Source organism: Columba livia, chromosome 28, assembly GCF_036013475.1.
Source record: "Columba livia isolate bColLiv1 breed racing homer chromosome 28, bColLiv1.pat.W.v2, whole genome shotgun sequence".
NCBI lineage: Eukaryota > Metazoa > Chordata > Aves > Columbiformes > Columbidae > Columba > Columba livia.
The window spans coordinates 129679-152436 of record NC_088629.1 but is presented as its reverse complement, the minus strand read 5'-3'; the positions used below and the strand labels follow the sequence as shown (position 1 = coordinate 152436).

At 49.3% G+C, this 22758-nt stretch overlaps 2 protein-coding genes across 2 annotated transcripts; one reads left to right on the top strand and one right to left on the bottom strand.

Moving 5' to 3' along the window:
- The first annotated feature begins 263 nt into the window (after positions 1-263).
- Positions 264-2269, top strand: S100A11 (S100 calcium binding protein A11). The gene is made up of 3 exons (XM_005515098.3): positions 264-502; positions 1552-1689; positions 1963-2269. Exons 1-3 carry the CDS (start codon positions 500-502, stop codon positions 2113-2115), a joined length of 294 nt encoding a protein of 97 aa, XP_005515155.1. The 5' UTR covers positions 264-499; the 3' UTR covers positions 2116-2269.
- A 480-nt stretch (positions 2270-2749) lies between these two features.
- On the bottom strand, positions 2750-22749 carry COPA (COPI coat complex subunit alpha). Its single transcript, XM_005515097.4, has 33 exons — positions 22611-22749; positions 22369-22482; positions 21460-21533; positions 21064-21144; positions 20731-20807; positions 20190-20299; positions 18108-18217; positions 17406-17505; positions 16712-16847; positions 16191-16273; positions 15449-15599; positions 14967-15033; positions 14806-14881; positions 12690-12772; positions 11564-11703; positions 10565-10650; positions 10011-10149; positions 9510-9672; positions 9252-9398; positions 8284-8473; positions 8062-8157; positions 7633-7721; positions 7267-7390; positions 6899-6988; positions 6701-6810; positions 6455-6532; positions 6185-6253; positions 5830-5966; positions 5025-5211; positions 4833-4943; positions 4045-4206; positions 3750-3944; positions 2750-3425 (listed from the first exon to the last, which is right to left on the bottom strand). The coding sequence occupies exons 1-33, from the start codon at positions 22648-22650 to the stop codon at positions 3366-3368; spliced, it is 3675 nt and encodes a 1224-aa protein (XP_005515154.1). The 5' UTR covers positions 22651-22749; the 3' UTR covers positions 2750-3365.
- Positions 22750-22758: the final 9 nt, after the last annotated feature.

The following is a 22758-nucleotide window of genomic DNA, read 5'->3' as shown; positions in this document are numbered from 1 at the left end:
GGACACTGCCTGCTCTTCTGTGCCTGATCTGCCTTCACCGGCCTTGTTTGCAAAGCTGGGAAGGGCCAAATCTTGCCCTAGCGTGAGGAAACACTGCGGATGTTCTGGGTAGCAGCAAGGCAGGGCTGGGGGCTGAGCCCCAACCTGGGGAAGAAATAAAGGGAGCCATAAAGAGACAAGTTGCAAAGGACTGAGGGAAGAAAACAGATAAGGAGGAGAAAATGGAAGTGTAAATCACTGTAAAGAATAAAACTGAGGGTAAAGGGACTGAGAACCCAGAGGAGGGGCCCAGCCCGTTCCTGGGAACCACAGGCACGTCCGGATCTGCCGTTACTGCTGACGGCTGCCCAAGGCAGCCCCGGGGCTGAGTCAGGGCCGGGCGCTGGCTGACACGGGAAGGGCGGCGGCTGCGTCGTGAGGTTCATAACCGCCCCAGCTCCGCTGCGCCACATCGCGCCGTGACCCTGCCGAGAACCGAGCACCCTGCTCGCACCCAGCCATGGTGAGCGCGCCCGGACTCGGGACGGGGGGGAGAAGAGACTCCGCAGGGGGGAGGGCGATGACCCAGGAGAGTTTCCTTAAGTGGTCCCGGAGCCGAAGGCAAAACGCACTTTGGCACGGAAGAGAGGAGACGGTGCCAAGGGCTGAGCTGCTGGGGAGGGGGCGCAGGAAGAGGGTGCAGAGTTAGTGAGGGAGGGGAGAGGGTCCCCACAAGCTGGGGGGACCAAGGAGCAGCGTTACACCCCCGGCCATCCAGTCCCCCCCTTCCCTCCCCTCCTTTTCCCCACTGATGCTCCACCCTCAGTCCCCTACGCCCGAGCAGCAGAGTAGGGGGTGCAGAGGAGTCAAGAACCTGCAGCTGAAGGTGGAACCAACTAATCTCCTCTCACATTAAGAAAAAAAGGGTGAATTGAGCCTCAGGCAGGGCAGGGAGGAGCAGGGAGTCCCCAGGATGCTGACGTTAGATATGAAGGGCGGATTCCTCCCAGAGCTGTCCTTTTCCCAGGGGGAAGAGCCCCACATCCCCTCAATCTCCCTCATTTTGCCCCATCCATCACCACACAGGCCACTCTGACTCCCTCCCTGCCTGGAGCCAATGCCAGTCGCATTTTTCTCTCCTGACTCAGAGTTCCCCCTCTGTCCAGCCAGGGCAGGGGGAGGGAAAGGAGGAGGCAGGCTGCTTTATCTTTCCAGAAGAGCAGCCTCAGTCCAGCCGTGCCGGAGAGCATGGAAAAAATTAGCACGTTGCTGTGGTTGCAGCGCAAGCTCTTTCCCACCCGGACACTCCTCTGATGGGAGCTGATGTTTCCCCAGGGGATTTTCCATGAACCACTCCCCAGTCCTGCTCCACAGTGCTGTGCCAAAATAGCAGAGAAATTAATACCAAAGAAAAATGTGGCTGGGCAGGTTGGGCAGAGGAGACTCCTCGCAGAAAACAGTTGCAGGAGACCCCTCTTAGCCCAACCTTCCTCCAGAAATGGAGCCAAGTTGCTTGTCTGCAAGCCCGTGGCTCCCTGCAGCGCTAGCCTGAACTTGCTCTTGTTCCTGCAGCCCACGGAGACTGAACGCTGCATCGAGTCGCTGCTGGCCGTCTTCCAGCGGTATGCGGGGCGTGAAGGGGACAACTGCACCCTCTCCAAGAAGGAGTTCCTGGCTTTCATGAACACTGAGCTGGCCGCCTTCACAAAGGTGAGCAAAACGCAGGCCAGGAGTCTCCTTTGGCACAGCTTCAGCCCCTGGGACACCAGTGAAGCCTTTGCCCCTACAAATGCTGCGGAATGGGCATTGGAAGAGCTGGCTGCCCCCAGGAATGGCCTGACCTGTGTCAGCCCAACTAAATTCTGCCTTTCTCTGCCGATCTCTCTCCTCTGGTGCTGAAATCAGCTGTGGTTCCCGTCCTGGGGCAAGGGCACTCCTCTGCCTACAGGCCAACCTCAATTCCCACCTCTTGGTCTTTTGCAGAATCAGAAGGACCCAGGTGTCTTGGACAGGATGATGAAGAAACTCGATTTAAACAGCGATGGGCAGCTGGACTTCCAGGAGTTCCTGAACCTCATCGGGGGCATCGCGGTGGCCTGCCACGATACCCTGGTGGTTAAGGCCCCTGTCCACTAGCCCTGGCTGCTGCGTCTCCCCTGCCACTGTGAACATTCCTCAAACAAGAGCGATGCAAAGCCAGAAGCAATGCCCTCAAGATGGAGACATCCCAATTCCTCTTTTTATCCCTCATTTTTACGTATAAAATAAAAGGTTTAACATTCTAGTGTAAGGCATGGTTTTATTTTGGCATCACGGGTGAGGAGAAAGCACTAGGTGGTTAGTCCAGCCACAACAGGAGCAGCATCTTTAGGTCCTGCCCTCCGCTCTGCTTCTCCATGGATACGAGAACACGTGTTCTCATCCTTGTCACTACTGGAAATGATGATCTGCCTGGCTTTGGAGATCCTCCAGCCTCCTAAGTACTATGGTACACGAGTACTAAATCGTACAACCATGCAAGGTAAATGCAAAGGCAGGAGCATCACCAATAAGGATAATTTCAGCACTGGCAATGCTGATTACACACTAATAATCAACAGAAGCAGCCCCTAGTGGCATAATAAATTATTTCAGGACTACAGCCTCCATTTTCTGTGAACTTCAAAACCCTCCAAGTCTGGCAGCTTAGGGGGGTGCGGGGGAGATGAGACGAGGAAATTAAGTCTAATCTCTATCTCAGTAAGACCAATCGAGCTGCAAGACAGGAAGATCAAGATGGTCAACTTACTTTATTCATGAGAGAAGCTGAGCATTTTAAGAAATGTTGCTAGGACAACAAAACAAAAAGTCAACAGTAGCACTCGGATGATGAGCTGCTCTGCTGCCACTTCTGCGGGGAGCAGGACGGCCCCGGCGCAGGGACAGGCTCTGCGCTGGCCCCAGTTCCACACGGCGCTGTGCTCCCACGAGAGCCGGGCTCGGCTCCCCCTGCTCTCCAGGCAGCAGCCAAACACTAAAGGATGTCAGAGGCAGGTGATGCCTCTCAAGCAGTTTCTACAGAGTGTACTATGCAGCAACTGGAACTCAGCAAGAGTAATCCTTTATCCTCTGGAAAAGATTTGCCTTGAGAAAATCATGCATACAAAAATCATGTCAGCTGGATCTGGAAACAGAAGCGTAAGTTGCTATGACTGGGAAGCAGCAGAGAATCTGATGACAGCATTCCTCGGGGGGGAAGAGCAGGTAAGACAGTACTTGCACAGCTATGGTGAAGAGACTAGACTAGACTAGACGCTGGAACGGTGTGGGAGGTCAGAGTTTCCAGACTGTGCTGTGAAATGGGACCATTTGCTTCCCATCTAGCACCTCCCCAGGACAGACAAGCCCTAGCGGAACTGGAGTGGGCTGATCCGCAGCCCGATGACATCTTTGCCGATCTCCGTCACCTGAGGAATAAAAGGGAGAGATGATTTATGCTGAAAAGCAGCTCGACAGCCCAACCCCGTATGCGGCGCTCAGAGCCTAGATGGTTCTTGAGAATGCATGCTGCTGATCGCTGCAATGTTAGTCCCTGAAGGTCACTTTTAAACGACATGGTTATCTCCCAATTCCCAAACTGCTCCACCTCACAAGTCTTCCGATGTTCAACCTGACCCACAACCCATGCCAGCTCAGTTTAGGGGGAGCACGGGGGAAGCTGCTGCAGGGGATTCTCAAAGGAAACACCCCAGACTAGGAGTGGGTGGTAACAGACACCAAGACTCCTTTACCGTAGTGACACGGCAGATCTGCCCATGGAACTCAGGGCAGTAGCAGGCTCCGCTGAGCGGACACTTCTCCACCGGTTTGCCACGATAGATGGGTCGGTAAGAGGAGGCACAGATATCAAAGGGGTTGTGCATGTCATAGTTGAGCTGGTAGGTGTCAGTGGGATTCTTCTCACATGCCGACAAGATCTTGCGAGTCTGCAAGAAGCAAGCACATCGGCCACAGGGGCAGTGAGGAAGCAGTCCCAACAGGGTCTGCCCCAGCAGGTACTTCTGCCCGTGCACCTCATGGACATACCTGCTGAGCCACCTCAGGCTTCGGACCCAGCTCCAGCAGGCGACGGGCGAAAGTGGCAGCTGTCTTGAAGTTTTTGAGTTTGAAAAAGAGGTTGAGAGCAGTACGCAGCACCAAGATCATGTGGACGGGCTGCAGGTTGGAGTGGGTGAAATAGGCAGCCATCTGCATCAGGGAGGAGGGAAAGTGGGGATATAATCACTACCAACCACAGGAAAATCTGGATGTCCTGAAAATGCTGCATTCAAGGCCCCGCCTTGAATACTGTGTTCAGTTTTGGGCCCCTCACTACAGGAAAGCCCCTGAGGTGCTGGAGCGAGTTGAGAGAAGGGAACGGAGCTGGTGAGGGGCTGGAGCACAAGTGTGATGGAGCGGCTGAGGTACCTGGGGGGTTCAGCTGGAGAACAGGAGCTGAGGGGAGACCTTCTGATCTCTGAACTGCCTGAAAGGAGCTTGGAGCCAGGGGGGTCGGGCTCTGCTCCCCAGGAACAAGCGCCAGGAGCAGAGGAAACGGCTTCAAGTTGCACCAGGGGAGGCTGAGGTTGGATCTGGGGAACAATTTCTCCCCAAAGGGCTGTGGGGCATTGGAACAGGCTGCCCAGGGCAGTGCTGGAGTCACCATCCCTGGAGGGCTGGACAGACGTGGAGATGAGGTTCTCAGGGACATGGGGTAGTGCCAGGGGTGGGTTAACGGTTGGACTCTATCAGCTTGAGGGGCTTTTCCAACCAAAATTATTCTATGATTCTCCCTCATCTCCCTCCCAGTGAGGAAATTCAGAGAGTTTCCATACCTCACAGATTCGCTTCTGCTGCTCCAGGGTCTCTTTGGGCAACTTCTTCCGCTCAATCTCCATCGAGAGTCCTACAATGTACTCCCGGCAAATAGCAATCAGCTGCTGGGCCTTTCAGAGAGGGAGACAGAGTCAGGCATTCAGCCTCCTGCCCCACAGGCACACAGACAACAGACAGAGTCTGCCCCTCACCTCAGCGATCTCCTGCTTGTTATCCACCACCAGCAAGGGCACGCTGAGCAAGATGGAGCGGAACTTCTCCACGGCCTCCTCAAACTTGCCAGCCGTGGTCAGCTGGTAGCAGACCTGCAGGCGCTGGATCAGGTCATTCAGTTTCAGCCCAACGGCAGGGAGGGCATTCTTCAAGCCAGCTTCTTTCCTGGGGGCACCAAAGACGGGTTGGGGGTACAAATGACACCGCTGCAGAGGCCAGCAAGAACACAGGCATTGTCTGCAACTTGTCAGAAATGTTTTGACCCAGGGCCACGCTGTTTTTCTTGGCCATCAGCTTAGTACTAAAGACATCCATGCTTCCGTAATTCTGCCCCCACAATACTCAGCTCTGTGTTAGCACAGGTTGGGAAGTGTGGCTCATTTTTCTACAGCAGCTTCCAGACATCACTGTAAAAATACACCTGTGGTTCTCTAGATGCCTCAGAGCAGCTTTGTCAGAGGCAGAACACTAGTCTGAGAAAACACAGCATCCCAACTACCTCACCCTGGTTTTAATCTCTAAAAAAATGAAAGTGGTTCTTTAAAAATCTTTACATCTCGCAGCAGAAAAATCCCACTAAAGACAGAATGCTCCCTGTTCGTATCCAGCAAACAGGAAGGCTCCTCCCAGGTTAAAGGTTGGTCTCGATGATATTTAAGGTCCTTTTCAACCAACATGATTCCATGACTCACAACAGGGGGAGGAGACGTTGCTCTCAAGGAGTCTGGGAGGTAGACAGCACAAGGAAAAGAGCAGAGAAAAGGAGCTGACCCGGTTGCTTACCAGTTGCGATGCGGGTATCCGTACATGGCAGGGAGACACGGCAGGGCTTGGTAGGTTGTGCGGCCACGGGCATAGGTCTGCAGGAACAGCTGCTTGTAGGGTCCAAAGTTTGTTACTCCTACCTGGTCATGGAGGAGCTGAAAAAGACATTGATCTGCTGAGTAAAAGTTGTCCAGGGCAGTAGAAAAGCTGCACAGACATAACTCAGGCTCACAGCAGCTCTTATTTTATACAAAGAGAAAACAATGCACAAAATGACTCACAAAAGGACACAACATGAACTTTCAGACTGGATCACAGCACATGGGGGACAAGGACGCAATTTTTTCCCTAGAAACTCCAGGGGGAAACTTACTCTCATTGCTGTCTCAAAGGAACCTGCCAGAATGTGGTCCACAGGAAGCTGAGAATTGTTACACCACACCTACAAGAAGGGAAGAGGAAATACAAGAGGAAATGTGTACATGTGCACATTAGCCTTACCTACCCTCATCACCCCCAAGTCCCCTTAACAAGTTCTTACGCTGTGCTCACACAAGTGTTCACAAGAAGGACTGAACCCAAAAAAAGAAGTGCCAAATTAGACTGTTTCTGAGAATGACAATGAAAAGATCTGTGCTGTTACCTGAGCAGGGCTGGTGCCCTTGGTGGGTGGCACAAAGAATCCATCCTCAGCTGCTCCTGCTGGACCTGCAGGAACATCCTGGGGGAACATGCAGAGCAGTGAGTATCATGGAAGTCTCCAGCATCCAGATGAAATCAGAGCTGGCTGCAGCTATGGTGACCAAGTCTCTGAAGAAGCCCAGAACACATTTCTCCCACCACTACAAGCTGTCATTGCTACAACTGGGCTACTTCAGAAGCCTCCTACCAGTTCAGGGGGAAGATCCAAATCTTCCTCAACTTCCCATCCACCTCCATCTTCTTGTCCTTTACTTAGACCTTCCTCTCCAAAGCCTTCTCCAGCATCCACAAAGCCATCTGATGGAGTGGGCAGAGGGAAATAGTCAGAGCTCTTACACAGATGCACCCTTACACTTCTGCAAGAAAAACTCTTAAATTCCCCCACCTTCATCCAGCTGCAACTCTGCATCTTCTCCCCAGCCCTCAGTGCCAACAGCGTCAATATCAATATCAGCAGCCAAGGCTCCTCCTTTGCCTGCAAAAAGGGCAGGATCCTCCATTTACTCATTTCTGAGGTGGTCAGGTGTTAAGTAAAGAACTGCATTAGGCCAGCACCCTCCTCTCTAATTGTCAAGTCCCATCTTGTGGTAGAAGGCCAAAGATTTGAGAGATTTGCCAAAGATGGTGTAAATGCCACGTGAGCTGGATTCCAGCTTCTGTGAGGTTAACAGCAACAGTTCAGGAACCACGGAGACAAATATCTGCAATCTGCATATTCCAGCTTAATGCAGCTTTCCAAGTGCAAAGCAATACCTTTGCTAGCAATTGTTCCTTCGAAGAACCCCTTGGAGACAGTCAGCAATGGCCAGTTGGTATCCAAGGGCATGACAGGAGCAGGAGGCTGCAGCAGCTTTGCATTGTGATCAATGTCTGGAATCTGACCAGAGAGGAGCAGAAAACGGTTAAAGGCCACATAAGGAAAATCCGATTCTCTGACCTACCCACCCCCTAGCGGCACAGACAGCCTGAAGCCTGAGAAGTGGTGACTGGAACGGAGACGGTTCCTCCCTCTCAGCAAGGAGCTGCCTTGCCAGTCACACTAACACCAGATCCCACTGTCAAATTCCCAAACTCTAGAGCTCTTGTAACAAAGTAGGAAGCATTAGTCAGTCTGCTAACCATTTCCTTTTCGGGATCAAATGTCTCCTTCAGGCTTTCAGCTTCCTCATCCAGACCATGAGTTGCAGCCGTGAGATAGGCCAAAGACTCTGAAATAAAATATAATTAACATGAGTGGACATTCTTCATTGCCTAGAGAAACAAAAACTTCCCATAGCAGCACACATGGCCACACTGTCACAAAGGAAAGATAAGCAGCACAGCAAGGTGCAGAATTACACCTTTAGGGGTGTCACTAGAAGGTGTAGTCAATGACTGACCATTTGAATATCATCTACAGTTGACTCGGGTCTCCTGGATGGTTTTCAAGCTCTTGGGTTATTTTGTGCTCATCTGAATCAATTTCTCAGGGAAGGGATTATATTGATCTGCCTCCAGAAACTACTGTTCATCCCAACTACCTCCCCACATCAGTTTGATATTACTCACTTTGCCCGCAGTTCTTCAGGATCCTCACTCTCTCTGCCACATCTCCTAGGTACAAGGCATTCTGGTAGTGGCCACTCATATCCTTACGGATCTCAGCTAAAACCAAGGAAAAATGAAGTCTCAGTATCTTCTACTTTGGGAAGTTATGGGTGTTATTTCCCTGTAGGAATAACACTCAGATCTTCTTATCTCGCTCTTCTTTGCCAGCACCCTGGCACTCACCTATCTTCATCATCTTCCGAAGCTTCTCCAGATTGCCAGTGATGAGATAGAGGAAGGAGAGTCTATCGAAATTCTTGGTGCGCTGGTAGCACATCTCCACAATCTGGTGATTTCCCTGCAGCAATGCCACTTCTCCCAGTTTCTCCCAGCAATTCTTGTCATCCAGAGCCTTGGCTGCTTCCAGAGCAATCTAATGAGAGAAGTGACACAGTGACAAGGGCTTTCCAGAGAGCACTTTTCTCTGCAGGCTCCTGTTGATAATGCCTGTGATGGAAAGCATGGGATTACAAGGATCACTGCACCAAATCCTGCCCCGGCTGAGAGGCTGGGCCTTAGCAGGGCTGCTATCATTCTCAACTCTACTGTTGTCATTATCACTTAAAAGAACGAATCCTGGCTGCAATTGCTAACCCAAAGATACGTAAATCCCTTCAGTTTTAGGTCAGTCTTACAGAGATAAGGGTGACTTGAAAAATACTTCATCAGAGAGACTGACCTTGCAGCTTTAGACATGCGGTAGCCCGCACGGTTAGTCGAGTCTTGTTTTAACACATATCTTGAGACTGTCGGATAGTGTCCCTTAGCCAAACACTGCTGTTGGATAAGTGTCTTTTAGCTGAACGTTGCTCATTATACGCTAAAGGGGTTATGTAATGCAATACGCAAACGTGTCACCAACTGGCTCTTTCGAATGTGAATGTAGCGATAAGATTTTGTATATAAGGGCTGTTACTTTTCTTTCTGGTGTGCTGGCTTTATTCCAGCACTCAGGCTTACGCAACTCTGTAATAAACAATAACTCATTTTTGGTTTTGCACACCAGGTGACAAAATCCTGGTTTTGCGACACTATCACTCCCAACTAATATTTCGTCTTCTCCATACTCCTCCTCCTTGCAGCAAAAAGTAAGGTTTGCAAGTGGTGCCCTACAAGGCCGTGCCGTTGTCACAGCACCACTGTCACCTCACCTCAATGTTGCCACACTCCAGCGCCAGGCTGAAACGGGTCTTCTCATCCTTGACAAAGTGCAGTGCCACCTCGGGGTAGCCTTTTTTCTGCAGGTAGGCAATGATGGACTGGCCCACAAGCTTCGCATTCCTCACCATGTGCAGCACCTGCAAAGAAAAGGCCCAAGCACTGAAGCTGATGCCACCACTTGTGAGGACTTTTTCTACATCCTCAGGCCACAGTCAAGGAAGAGTGCAGGGTTTCTCATGCCACCTCACCTCATCGTACTTTCTGTTGATCAATGCCAGCTTGAATTTGAATTCTGTGGGATCAATAGTGAGGACTCTGGGGCGGCACTCTCTGTCCAGGCAGTAGACGTTGTTCCCCTTTACGCGGGTCACGTAGATAGGCAGGTCCAGGGTGCGGATAATTCCGTGATCCCTACGCCAACACCCGTGTGACACATGTGCCAACACAACGTATCTGTATGACCACATCCCCTACCTCAAAAAGGCTCCTGCACTCTGTGTGTTATTTTAGGCTGACTTATAAAAACAAACCCCAGTCAAAAAGCGCAGCCATCCAGCCCAGCGATAAAATACCAGTGCACCAGGTAAGCAACCAAACACGAGTATTTAGCTCTTTAGGTATGTCCACACTGTAATAAAAGTGCCATTTCAGAAGCACCACCTTTGGCATCTACAAACAAACCCCCATGGTAGTGTGCACAAGGTCCAGTAGTTCCAGGACTGGACTGAGTGCACGACTCGCAGACTCACCCTGTGGTGACAGCGTATTTGATGTGATTGCTGGTGGTGTAGATGAAAACGCCGCTTTCATCCCAGGCACCGCTCTTGACACGGATGTTCTCATGGATATTACACAGTGACTCCAGCTTTCTGTTGCATATCATGATGGCTGGGGAGGAAAGCCAAAAAAAGAAAGGCTAGGGAACCCTCTACTGTTACAAATCTGCCTCAGAATAACAACATGTCTCTTCCATAGTCCCAGCAACAGGGACTATATTCAAAGAGTCAGACACTAAGGAGTTGATGGCAAAAACCAAAATGGTCACCATGTGCCTCTGTTTTATAAAAGGGATTAGCTGGATCATTTTGAGGAGTACAAGAAATCCTCTGTTTCACAAGCTTGCAGGAAGGTTTTGCTGAAGAAAGGGCCCACACTGTGAAGGTCTTCAGCTGCACCCTCACTGCTGGCCCCCACAACGAATGGTTTCTCTAGCAGGTCACACAATCAGGGGCCCTGTTCCCAAGCAAGGAAGGAGCTGCTGTGCGCTAGGATCTGAAACACTGTGCCCCCCTGCCCTGCTCACCGTGCTTTGCCAGCAGAGCGACGTGAGACATGTCAGCCGACCAGATGACGTATTTCACCTTGGAGATCTTCACAGAGGCCAGAGTTCTGGAAAGGGAAAGCGCTGACATCAGAGTTGAACAAGGTGACCAAGCTGTGCAAGAACTACCAGAACCCAACACCCTGAACCCGCTTTGCAGATGCTCTGAAGCTCCTTTTTGCAATTCTGAAGCTATAAAATCATGAGGCAGAATTGCGTGTCTCTGCAGTCCAGCTCAGCAAAATAAACCTCTCTCCACATCTGTGCAGTAACAAATACACTTGAAGTGACAATTGACTTCAAAACCTGGATTTCTGATGGGGTTTTAGGGATGGATTGAACAGAACAAGGGAAATAAGATATTTCTAAGCAGCATTTGCTTTGCTAATATATTTGCGACTTCCCAAACAATACTAGAAAAAGAAAGGCATAAAAATAAGGAAATTAAAGTCATGAGGCATGTTCTGAGATGCAAGTGATCAACATGGACTGTATCCATCTGCAGATAATCCAGAGCCTTCTCAAGCCTACAAAGACGGCAATAAGCACCAATTCCTTGCCTTTGTGGCTAGCAACACATATACCAGCACAAATCGGCTGCCACACTCCGCTTCAAGAATGTTTTGAGCAGATATAGAATCTAAGGGACAAGAAATCAGGCAGGCTTAGCTTGACTTAGTTTGAGTTTATTCATTTCCCTCCACTTCCATAGCACCTGATTCTGCAGTCGCAGGATTTACAAGGCTATGGCACACATCTCCCTGTGATAAATAAACGGCACAATGCCTGCAGCATCAATTGCACCTTGGCTACGTTCGCACTCTGCTCTTTGTACCAGTTGTGAGCTGTGGTTTGGAGCAGTCTGACACAGCCTGCAGCTGATGCTACATTCTAGAGTGCATTAATAGCTGTTATTGTCCCCCGAGGACGCAGCCAGCAGGATTACGATATTAAAATTTCTCCCAGCAGACCACATCTCACCGCTTCTGCTGCACGTCAAATAGGGTGATGGAGTCTGCGTCTCTCAGTAACAGGTTCCCTGTGCCAGCGTAGAAAATCTCATCACAGTTTGGCACCTGCACCTTCTTTGTAATCTCATTCTTCAGGTTTTTGATGAGGATCTGCCATTTGATGAGAAGAAACATAACAGCACAGGACAGTTAGATCAATTCTACAGTTAGGTAGAGTCTACAAAGAAATTCAGGATTATCTGAACTCGGCATTTTCGTGTAGCTAAACCTCGGTGACAAGAGGCCAAAAAAAGAGCCTTAGCCTTTCCTGCAGGATGGGACTTTATCGTGCTAGAAACCCGACCGCGGGTTTGCCGGGGCGCAGACGCAGCGCGGCCTTTCTTGTCCGGCTCGCCGCTGCCAGGACTAGCTGGGCTGATCAACTCGCGAGCCCCCTCTCCAGTGAGTATCTGAGCAATGTAAATATCAGGGAAAAGTGAGAGAGAACACAGGGTAGCTGGAAAAAGGAAATGTGGAGGTTGAGACAGGAGAAAGGTAAGAGGAGAAAGGGAAAGAAGGGAGGAGTAACAGAACAGGTATGAAATAAACTTGAATTTACTAAGCAAAAAACCAAACCAACTAACCACAGCCTAAATTAAAAAAAATACAACATCCTCCATGGGGCAAAGAGCAAAACTCGTCTTCCCCTTCACATCAAGTAAATTCAAGCAGGGAAAACTTCCCATGACTGTCGTTCCCCTTTCTCCTATTGTACTCCGTACGTGAGAACAAAGAGCTTTATAAAAACCAAACCTGTATTTTCCCTGTTTCCACATTAATTTCATGGTGTGAACATGGCCTGGGTGGCTTCCCAGCCCTGTTCTGGTCAGCATTCATTCCTGAACTCACCTGCTGCAGCAGGCATCAGCAACCAAGGTAAGATCTGCTCTCAAAGGAGTTCAATAATATTTCAACTCATTACATTTTCACTATATTGTATTTCTTCATGTGTGCCTGCAGCTCACCCTGACAATGCCCTGCCAGTCTACTCTGATCTCCAAAATCCATTAACCCGATCTCCCCACTTTCCATCTGCATGCTTCCAAATGACAAAATATCCTGTTAAAAGGACGGCCCCATAGAGCTTGTCCCCTTACCGAATGCATGCGATCCAGGACTGCGAAGCGGTTCCGAGCGACCCACACAGCTGTCAGCCCAGAGGAACGCTTCCCTTCGGGGGCTGGGGAAGAGCAAAACACAGGCAGTCAATAAAACCTCTGGCAGGCTCTTACAGCAACACATTAGTCAGTCTTGTTTGATCCCATATTGGCCATCGGAGCCGCCTCCTACTAGTTCCTATTTAACCCCAGGCTATTCACGAGGCTCATTTCCACCCCGATGTCCCTGCAGATGGGAGCGTGGCCAGCAGCAGCCCTTCTCCCCAGCCAAGGCACAAGACAAGTGGCCGTCGGTCCTGCCAGCGCCGCTGCTTGGCGCGGGAGCCAGCCACCCTGGGCCACAGCGCCGTCTGTCAAACTAACGAGCAAGAGCCTCCTCGTTGGCCAAACAAACTGAGCAGTGAGGGTCCCAGCTTCAATGCAACCCCCCTGCAAAGCGGTGTAATGAGCTGGAGGAGAAAGGCTGCACCCTCCCCAGCACGCAGCTGTGCTCCTGCTTTTAAAAAGCGAACACAAACGGCCGGCGTGTCAGGTGCACAGACAGAGCAGCACTGCAGGACGTGCTTCAGGTGCGGAGGTGGCTTTCGCAGCAGCAGAAGAGAACAGAGAAGCAAAGCGAGAGAGCTGTTGCTCTTTTGGTAAAATAAAACTTTGGTTTCCAGCCTCTTTTTGCAGCAGTCCTCCCGCTGCCCAGCACGAGCGGCTTCGGAGCCTCACACACCACACCAAGTGCTATTTCACCAAGCAAAGTGCTATTTGTGGCAGATCAACATCCAAATAAACGAGGAATTAAATGTGAACTGTCTCAGCCCTCATTTACAACCCAACACAAGGAACACTTGTCTGAATTCAACTCCCAGCTCTGCTTGGAGTTTTCTGATGGCAACTTCACCTGATTTTCAGAATCCCCACAACTCAACATTTTTACTGGTTTCAAGTCTTTAACACTGACTGTAGATCAGGCAGAAAACTATTTAAATATATTACCCGGAATTAAAGAACGGTAAGAAAGCTTAGTTTCCCTTGTAGGTTGGGTAAATAAGCAGAAGACATGAGGATGGCAACTCCAAGGCATGTGTTAAATATCTACATGATAGTCCTGGAGATCATGAGAAGGCTGTGAACACAGCAGCTTGTTGGAGAAGGTATTTATCAGTCCATTAAATTTTATGCTATTCTTGCAAATGCATTATGAGCTCGCAGTTTTCATGAGGTAATGACATTTCTTCCTCTGGAAGAAGAACAGCCCCTTTCCTCATTTAAAGGGTCACAAGCCGAGTGTCCCCAGACAAGTCAGCTTCAAATGCCTCACTCCACCTAAATATCTGAAACATATTCAGTAATGTTTAAGCTATATAAAGTTACTAAAAGGCTCTATTTCTCTTTCTCTCCCCAAATACACCTGCTGACCGTACTCAGCAAAGAAATCTTCCCTTCATTAGATCCAGAGAAACCAATAAATCTTTACCGAGTGAACTGCATTCCAGTCTCCCTCGTCCATCACTCCCACTCATTTCAAACTCTTTAGTGCCGTGGCGGCAGAGGCAGGAGGAACCAGCTGGAGCTTCAGACTCCAAATGGAATTCATAGTTAGGAGAAAGAATGATTCTTTTTTTCTAAATCATGTTTTGACTTGTAAATTGCCCAAAACTGATCTGGAATTTGCTGAGAGGAATAACGACTACTGGCATCCTGGTGCTGTCACTTTTACAGCCACTTGTTCAGAACATAAAGGCTTTTAGAACAAAACCTATCTGACTAAAATCCATCTTTGCTGACGAGCCAGGAAGGCTGCCTGCTGAGCAGAAAGGGAAAGAGGGAAAGTTCCTAATAACAAAATTATAAAATATATATTTGTAGCAGTAAAAGTTTGGGATGAACATGAATTTTTCAAGTCAGTGTGGTGTGATATAGTGAGCAGGAATCCTGCCAAATGATGTGTGCTGCAGGGGCACTGGGAAACAGAGTCCAACGAGAGAGGCTTAGAGCAATGGAGCTTTTTTATATATAACACACACAGTTGGGGAGCGGAGGATGGGACAGTTACACAGTAATAAACACTCACAAGGACTAATGTGAAATAAGAAATGCCTACCATCCGGATTCTGGGAGTCTGCATCCTTGGGAATGGTATACAGGTCATAAGTACTGTTCTCTAAGTTGCTGGCTCTCTGCAGACGAAAAAAACGTTTTGAGATAGGATTTCCCAGCCTCACGGGAAGTTCTTCAGCACACCATGCAACCAAATGGACTCACCGTGCAGAGAAGGACGGCGTTCTCGGCTGGGTTGTATGACATGTTGAACACAGGGAACTTGGAACCACTGAAGACGGGTCACGAACAAAGAAAAGTTAGAGTGGATCAAGAGCCATCTTCTGATAAACACTCTTCATTTTCTGAAATACACCAAGTCTCGGAAAAGCTAAGTTTTGTTTAATTTCCTGGATCAAAACCACTTGGAAACACTGTAAGAACATCAGCGTCTCATAAACCAAAGAACTGGTATTTCAGTTTGAAATTATTTCAAACTTAATGTTACAAAAAACATTATATCTACGCACAGATAAAAACTGACTGAAAAAGCTTCTTGTAGGTTTTTTAAGTTCGTATGATGGAAGAGTTGGCTGAAACTGAGGCATGTGAATACAACAATATGACATATCTGTAAGCGCAAAACTAGTATGGGATTCAGGATACTAGCAACACCTCTTGTAACACAACGAGCAGCCATCTCCCACCTTCGCAGCTGCATGACAGCAACATCTTTTGAGCTGTTGAAATCAAGCTGGCGGAGGAAACGGTCCTTCACGTAGTACAGCATGTTCCCGTGCACGGCATAAGCAGGCCTCTCCCGCTCCAGTTTGAACACAATCATGCCACCATCGTGGCCTGAGAAGAGGCACAGAAGAACTTAAAACATGAATTAAATCCTGTGTATTTTCTCATTATGAAGGTGACACTACCACGTCTTTCAAACCAAGGAAGAACTAAAAAGACCAGTGACTTCCAGCCACGTCTGCTACCCCTCGGCCACACTGAGTTAAGAGATTGCACTTGTTTCCTCGCTAAGGGCCATGTTCCCACCCGTACACATTCCACAAATCTGAGATCCGACACCTTTCTAAAAACACTCTGCCCTGCTGTCACGCATGTCTTTAGCATCACTGGGTCCCCTGGGATGTGTCCCACCTGTTCTCAGCCTTAGAGAATTCTGGTAGCTAATGCAGAGGCTGTCTCGTTCTAAGCCTTGAACTGCAGCTGGCAAACGAGACTATGTTCTGCTCACGGCCCTCAGACACTGCAGGAAGTTCAACAAGGATCTTTTCCCAACAATACATTTAGTAAAAGCATCTGCAAGTCAGTATGTTCTGCAACAAAGCATGCTAAAGAAATGCACATCCTATACGGATTTCCTATGTGGAATACATTTTCTCTTCAACGACAACCTGTCAGACACTGAACGGGTCGTCTTTTTTTTACCTGCTGCGAAGAGATTGAGGTTGGGATGAGCAGCCAATACCCAAAAGCGATCATGATCTCGCCGGAAGGTCTGGACGCCCGTGCTAAATGTGCAAGAGAAGGAATAGCAAATATAAAGCAACCCTGGCGTAAACTCCAGTTCCCAAAATGAAGATCCTAAGCTTTGTCATACAGACCATCTCCAGTATTCAGCATGAGTCCACTGAGAGTTCAAAACAGTCTTCAAAGCCTTCTGTCAAATAATGTATTTCCATTTAACACACTTTCAGCAGCAGTATCACTAGAGAAGTCAGCCGCCTTGCCTTCTGCTTGCTTTCAGACAACTACAAGCCTTGCCCTTAGCATGTGTCTCAAAGGGACAGAGAATGCTCAAAACACGAATTCTCGCTCCTCAATTCTCAAATGCTAGTGCTGTTTTAAGAGTTGCTACTGTCCAGTTTCTCTAGAAATCACCGTAGGCCTTTCATAACATGTAAAAACTTTTATAATGAGGTTGCATCAGATGCTTGACAAGCACTCACCGTTTAGACATATCCCAGACACGGATGCTTTTGTCTTCCGAATTGCTGAGGATCAGTTCCTGCCGCGGGTGAAAGACAGCACACGAGACGTTGTTGTAATGGCCCCGGCATGTGTCAACCTCCCAGGCCTTCGATTCTAACCAAAAGTTGAAAAGAATGAGGAAAAGAACACTTAAACAGGCTAAGGACTGCCATAGCAGGAAAACGCCAAGTACTTTAGTAAAGTGTCTGCATTGGCTGACAGCTGTTTGATCATTCTCTGCGCTTTACACTTAAGGTCACTTTTTAACCACGAGCACAGCTCAAGTGAAAACAACAACAAATAAATCAGTTTGCCAAAGGGGCCACAGTTGAGACGGACTGAGCTGACAAGAGCACGACCACTCCTGGCTCCCAAATCATCTCCCTTTCTTAATCCATTGATGCATACTCAAAACACTTCCGAGTCAAGCTCTTCTACTCCTGCAAGTTTCCACCCAGCAGTGCCTGCAAATCAGAGGCAGCTAAAGGTGTTTGCTAGACAACTGAGCTCTCCTCAGATTGCAAGACAATGCTGCTGGAGATTATTTACCTCTCATGCAGACATGTCTGCAAAGCGCAAGTTACCTCCAGGTTCAGCCTATAGGTGTCCTACCATAACTTTCAAGTCTCAGCCCCCTTCTCTGTGCCGGCTCCCGCGGGAGAATCTTCTCACCATTCATCCGCCAGATCTTCACTTGCCGATCGTCAGCTCCGGACACGATAAGCGGCATTGTCGGGTGGAAGGCAGCCCAGTTCACCCCACGGTCGTGGCCCTACGGGCAAAAAGAAACGTCACTCGAAGCATGGTGACTGAACGGAATGAACAAAGGAAGGATGAAGCAACAAAGACTGTGGATGGGCTTGCCAAGACACAGCTTTCCCCCTTTTTATACACCATGCTGCTCATGCTGGATGCTCACAGATAGTAAAAGCATTCTTATAGATGCCCACGATAATAAGCTTTGCAGATACTGTTCTTCACCAGTAGAACAAAGCTGAAGCTCGGCAGCAGAGCAGCACTACATCCCAGCTTTAACAAGCCATTTACAGATGGTTCTCTCTACCATAATCTCCTCTGTTGCTTCCAGTAACACAAGGTAATAACATCTGTTATTTAACTAAGCTTTTGGCAGCATAGAGACAACTGTATCAGCTTGGTTACAGCACAAACTTCTCCAGATTTCCATTTTTAAACTTCCCAGAAAAAGGAGTGCCATAATCTGTAAGAACATGTATCTCTGCAGAGCCGAGTCCGGTGTTTTAGCTCTTTCCTCCTCTGCTATTCTTCTTGGACTTTAGAGAATCATTTGTGTCACAGGGACTTCATTAAACAAATCTGAAAAGGCTGAACGGAACACACACATTGACACCATACCTCGAGAACGTGCTTCACAACTGCATCTGTCGTCCCAAACAAATCCACGCCAGTTATTCCCCTGACATCCGATTCCACGGCTCCGGGGGATAGGTTCTTCTTCCTTAGGCCTTGTGGAACAAAGAGGAAGGAGAAGCAGAGGAGGAGGAGGCAAGAAGTATATTATCAAGACAATGTTTCTAATTTACCAACAAGCTGAGCACTCCCCTGTGCTGTTTACACACATCTTTGGGTGAAAATGGGGACCTGAAAGAATAGAAGATGGTGAGAAACATCCAGGAACCTATTCCACTTCCTCCAAACACACAAGCTCAGATGAGACAGACCAAAAGCGAAGTCTGCGACACAGCACGTTGCAGGGAGGGTTCACTGCAGCTCACTGGGGTGCAAACAGCAGCACCTCAGCAAAGGGCCGATACATCCTTATTTCTCCCTCTCACCCCGTTGTTAATCCGAGCTTGTGCCTCTGTTGGTGGGGAGGGAAGTCTCAGCCAAGACACTTTGATGTCCTCGTGCTTACACATTTTGGACAAGGTGCCTAGACACAAGGTATTTTCAGGAGCTAAAACTACAGGAAATAAAGTCTGATCCTGATTCTAAAGAAAACTCATTTAACATCAAAAAACCCCAGTGCTCATAATGCCAAAACCTGCTGAAGAAAATTCCCATTGATGTCAGCAGAAGGTGCAAGTTAACAGCAGGGTTCAGAAATGGAGTGGAAGCTCAACACCAAATGCTGCCCTCTGTGAGCAGGATCGTATCAACAACAGACATCAAACTAAATGGGGAAATAATCCTTCCTGGGAGACTGCTAGAGCCAGAACAGAATCCCGCAAAGGCCGTAAGTAATCTGGGCGAAAAACTGTGGAGGGAGGGAATGTATTTTGAGTCCGTTTCTCATCCTCTGTAGGTTTTCTGCACGCTGGCATTCTCACAGTGTCACGTCTGACTGGAGCTGCAGCTGAGTCAATAATTCAGCACGTCTCTACAATCCCCCATCACACATCAGCTGAGAGGGGAAAAAAAAGGGCTGTACTATCTCCAAACCAATTTGGCAGCTGGAACTCTGCTGAGAGAGCGCATTTGTGGGAGAATGCAGCGGCAAAGAGCACAAGAGCTATTAAATTCCCCATGCTGGCAGTAGAGAGGGGGACAGGTTTTAAATGCCCCTAGTGTTGACACAGCTGGTCACGTCTGAGCGCGCACTACGAGTAACGCTGCATGCCCAACCAAAACTGCAACGGCAAGAGCGGATGACGGGTCTCTGTGCCACAGCCCCAGCAGCCCTGCCCTTCCCTCCCTCCCACCTGTCCCTCATCTCCATCTGGCATTTTTTTCGCTCCTAATTTTTCCTTTAGGAACCGGATTTCACCCCACGAAGTCACCCTGCAGCCTCGGCACGACCTAAGAAATAGCAAAGATATCAGCACTTTGGATTGTTGTCTTGCCGCTCCTGCTCCACTCTTCATTTAGAAAGCAGACAAGCAGGCTGAATGTTGACAGAATTCCCACTCACATTTTCTCCCTGTCACCGCCCACAACAGGGCCACCAAGGAAAGCCCAAGCCCCTCACCGCTTCCCTTTCGGCAACCCATACAGAGGTCTTTTCTTCCTTCTCTCAGAACAAATGACTTACTGCTGCCTCCACGAGTTTGTCAAGGGGATAAAAGTGATCCAGAATGTTCTAAAATCACGCTCCAAGTCACACTATGTCACTTGTTGCAATACTCGTTGCTTATGTTGGCTATAAAATCAGACTGGGAGATAAGGCTGCAAAATCCCCATCTTTAGAGGGTGTTTTGGCTGCACAAAACCACAGCTCACCTCATTTACCGTTGCAGAAGACTTGCTTCAAGCAAAAGGGTGGCCAAGGTGGCCCCCAGAAGTCCCTTCCAGGCACTATCCTACAACTTCATGGAAGTGGAGGGGAATTAGTCCCCACCAATAGGGAATTTCCTAATTCTCTGCCTGAGGCTCCTGCTCTCAGGCCCAACCTGCTCCTTCCTGCCTCAGTCTGCATCCAGCAGTTGCAGTTTTGAAGGGGATTTCGCCATGGGTAACCCCTCCACCTGGGCAGCTCACCCGAAATGTCCCAAACGCGCACGGTCTGATCCAAGCTGGCTGACACCACCAGGTCCTCGGAGGGGTGAAACTGGGCACACATCACATAGTGGTTGTGTCCTGTCAGCACACTACAACAAAAGAGACAGAAAATACCATTTAAACATAAAATGTATTATCATTAGAATTCAAATTTGCAGCCGCAACAAGAAGCTCAGTCTGGGGAGGGATGACACAGCATTGCTAAACGCTGCTCTTCCAGAGGTACCGCATCCCAACACCAGCACTTCTGTTCCTACAAAGAGCACTCAAGGGCCGACTTTCTGATATCAAGAACTCCACAGGCTCTGGTGCCGACATGTATCATTTTAACCTCCAAAAAACGTTCAACCAAACAACACACGAATTTATGAATACAGGCCTAGTGGCATCAGAATAAATGAGGAAAAGACTGACAGAAAGATTCAGGACTGATCAGATTCAGGACAGATCAGTTGTCGGTTCTGTTCACAGCTCATCCCCAAACAGTCCGGCTACTTTTTAAAGTGCCCATTCATTTTACCAAACACAAGTTCTGGACTGCCAGTTCCAGACCCGAATGGTCTGGTCATCAGAAGCACTCAGGATCCAGGGATATTCCTAGAAAGACAAAATATGCTTATATGAAATGGCACACATCTCAGACATTCCCTCCCCGCAGGATATTTTCCAACTATCCCCAGAAACTACCCATTTTAAATCTCATTTAAGCTCTTGGAAGCAGAATTTATGTCTCTTACACTTCTACAAAAGGCTATGACCGCTGGAGCAGCCTCAAAACAGCAAATCCAGCACAATTGCTTTAGCAAAGGGAGCAGACACCCAGCGCCCAGGAAAGCACGAGGAGCTTACATACATGGTGGAAGAACGTTGTGCGAATATAATCCAAGTGCCCGAGCAGAGTGAAGAGACACCGGCGCAATTTGTAATTCCAGACCTGCACAAGACAGGAGCAGAACAACGGCTCTAAGCGGCTCCACCACCGAGAGCTTTTCCGTCCTTTTCCAAGAGATTCAAGATTTCAGTTCAACTTCAAGCCACTCACTTCCTTTTTCAAATGTGTTTCTAACACTACAGAGACTCAACTCGCTGCACTCACCTCTAATGTCTATGACACAGGAGCACTTAAATACGCCAAAACTAGTTCCCTTCCCCACCACACACTTTCTCATCTTTTAACCAGTTTCTTTCCACGTTCCCTTCCCTAGGCAATGCCTTTGAGAGAAAAAGAGCTAAAGGGATACACCTTTACCTTTATTTTATAATCATCACCTCCAGAAACAAAGAGAGGCTGCTGCTTGTGGAAATCAATACCTCGAACAGGTCCTGCAAACAGGAAGAGCAGGTTGGACACAGCAAGGCAGCTGGGGCAGCCCCTTGAGCTCATTAAAAAACGGCAGTTCACAGCCCTCCCCACGCCTGCTGCTACTGGCAAACTAAGAGCTCCAGCGTCATGCTGAAACGTTATATGACAGTCTGAGATCAAACTCCCAAACGTGCCTTTTTTTCATCAACACGCCTGCAACAAAGCATCACAAAACATCCAGAACTTCCAGATCTCTATTTACAGGGTCATTTTCACACTAGAAACAAAATTATTACCCCAATTTACGCATATGCAAGCAAAGCTGGAGCACAAGTGTTATGAGGAGCAGAGGAAGGACCTGGGGGTTCAGCTGGAGAACAGGAGCTGAGGGGAGACCTTCTGATCTCTGAACTGCCTGAAAGGAGCTTGGAGCCAGGGGGGTCGGGCTCTGCTCCCCAGAAACAAGCACCAGGAGCAGAGGAAACGGCCTCAAGTTGCGCCAGGGGAGGTTGAGGGTGGATCTGGGGAACAATTTCTTCCCCAAAGGGCTGTGGGGCATTGGAACAGGCTGCCCAGGGCACTGCTGGAGTCACCAGCCCTGGGGGGTTGGACAGACGGACATGAGGGTCTCAGGGGCATGGGGTACTACCGGGGGTGGGAGAACGGTTGGACTTGATGATCTTGAGGGGCTTTTCCAACCAAACTTATCTGTTGATTCTATGAAGCTCAGCAGCAGTGAGCTGGTCCCGCGAAAACACAGAGGAGTCCAAGGAGCCTCGGGCTCAGCCTCCCTTCCTCCTCTCACTCTGCCCCACAAGCAGGTCCCAACACCCAGCAGCCCCCCGGCTCACTGACCGTCGTGCTCATCGAACTTGTCGATGAGGGTGCACATGCGGTAGTCCCACAGCTGGATGACGCCATTGTGCAGGCTGGTGAGAATCCACGGCCGCTTGGGGTGAAAGCTGAGCCCTGCGAGGCACCGAGAGACCCGTCAGCGAGGCCTCCGCGCACCGGGGAGCCCGGAGAGCCGGCGCAGCCCGAGAGAGCTCCGGGCAGAGCCCCCGGGCCCACCACGGCCTCAGCCGTCCCGCCGTTACCCTTCACCCGGGCCGACTTGGTCTCGAACTTGGTCAGCATCGCCCGCCGCTGCCGCCGCCCCGGCCCGCCACGTCAGCGGCCCGGACGTGCCACCAGCCGACTTCCGCTGCCGCCACCTCCCCGAGCATCGAGTGTCAGTCCTCCCGC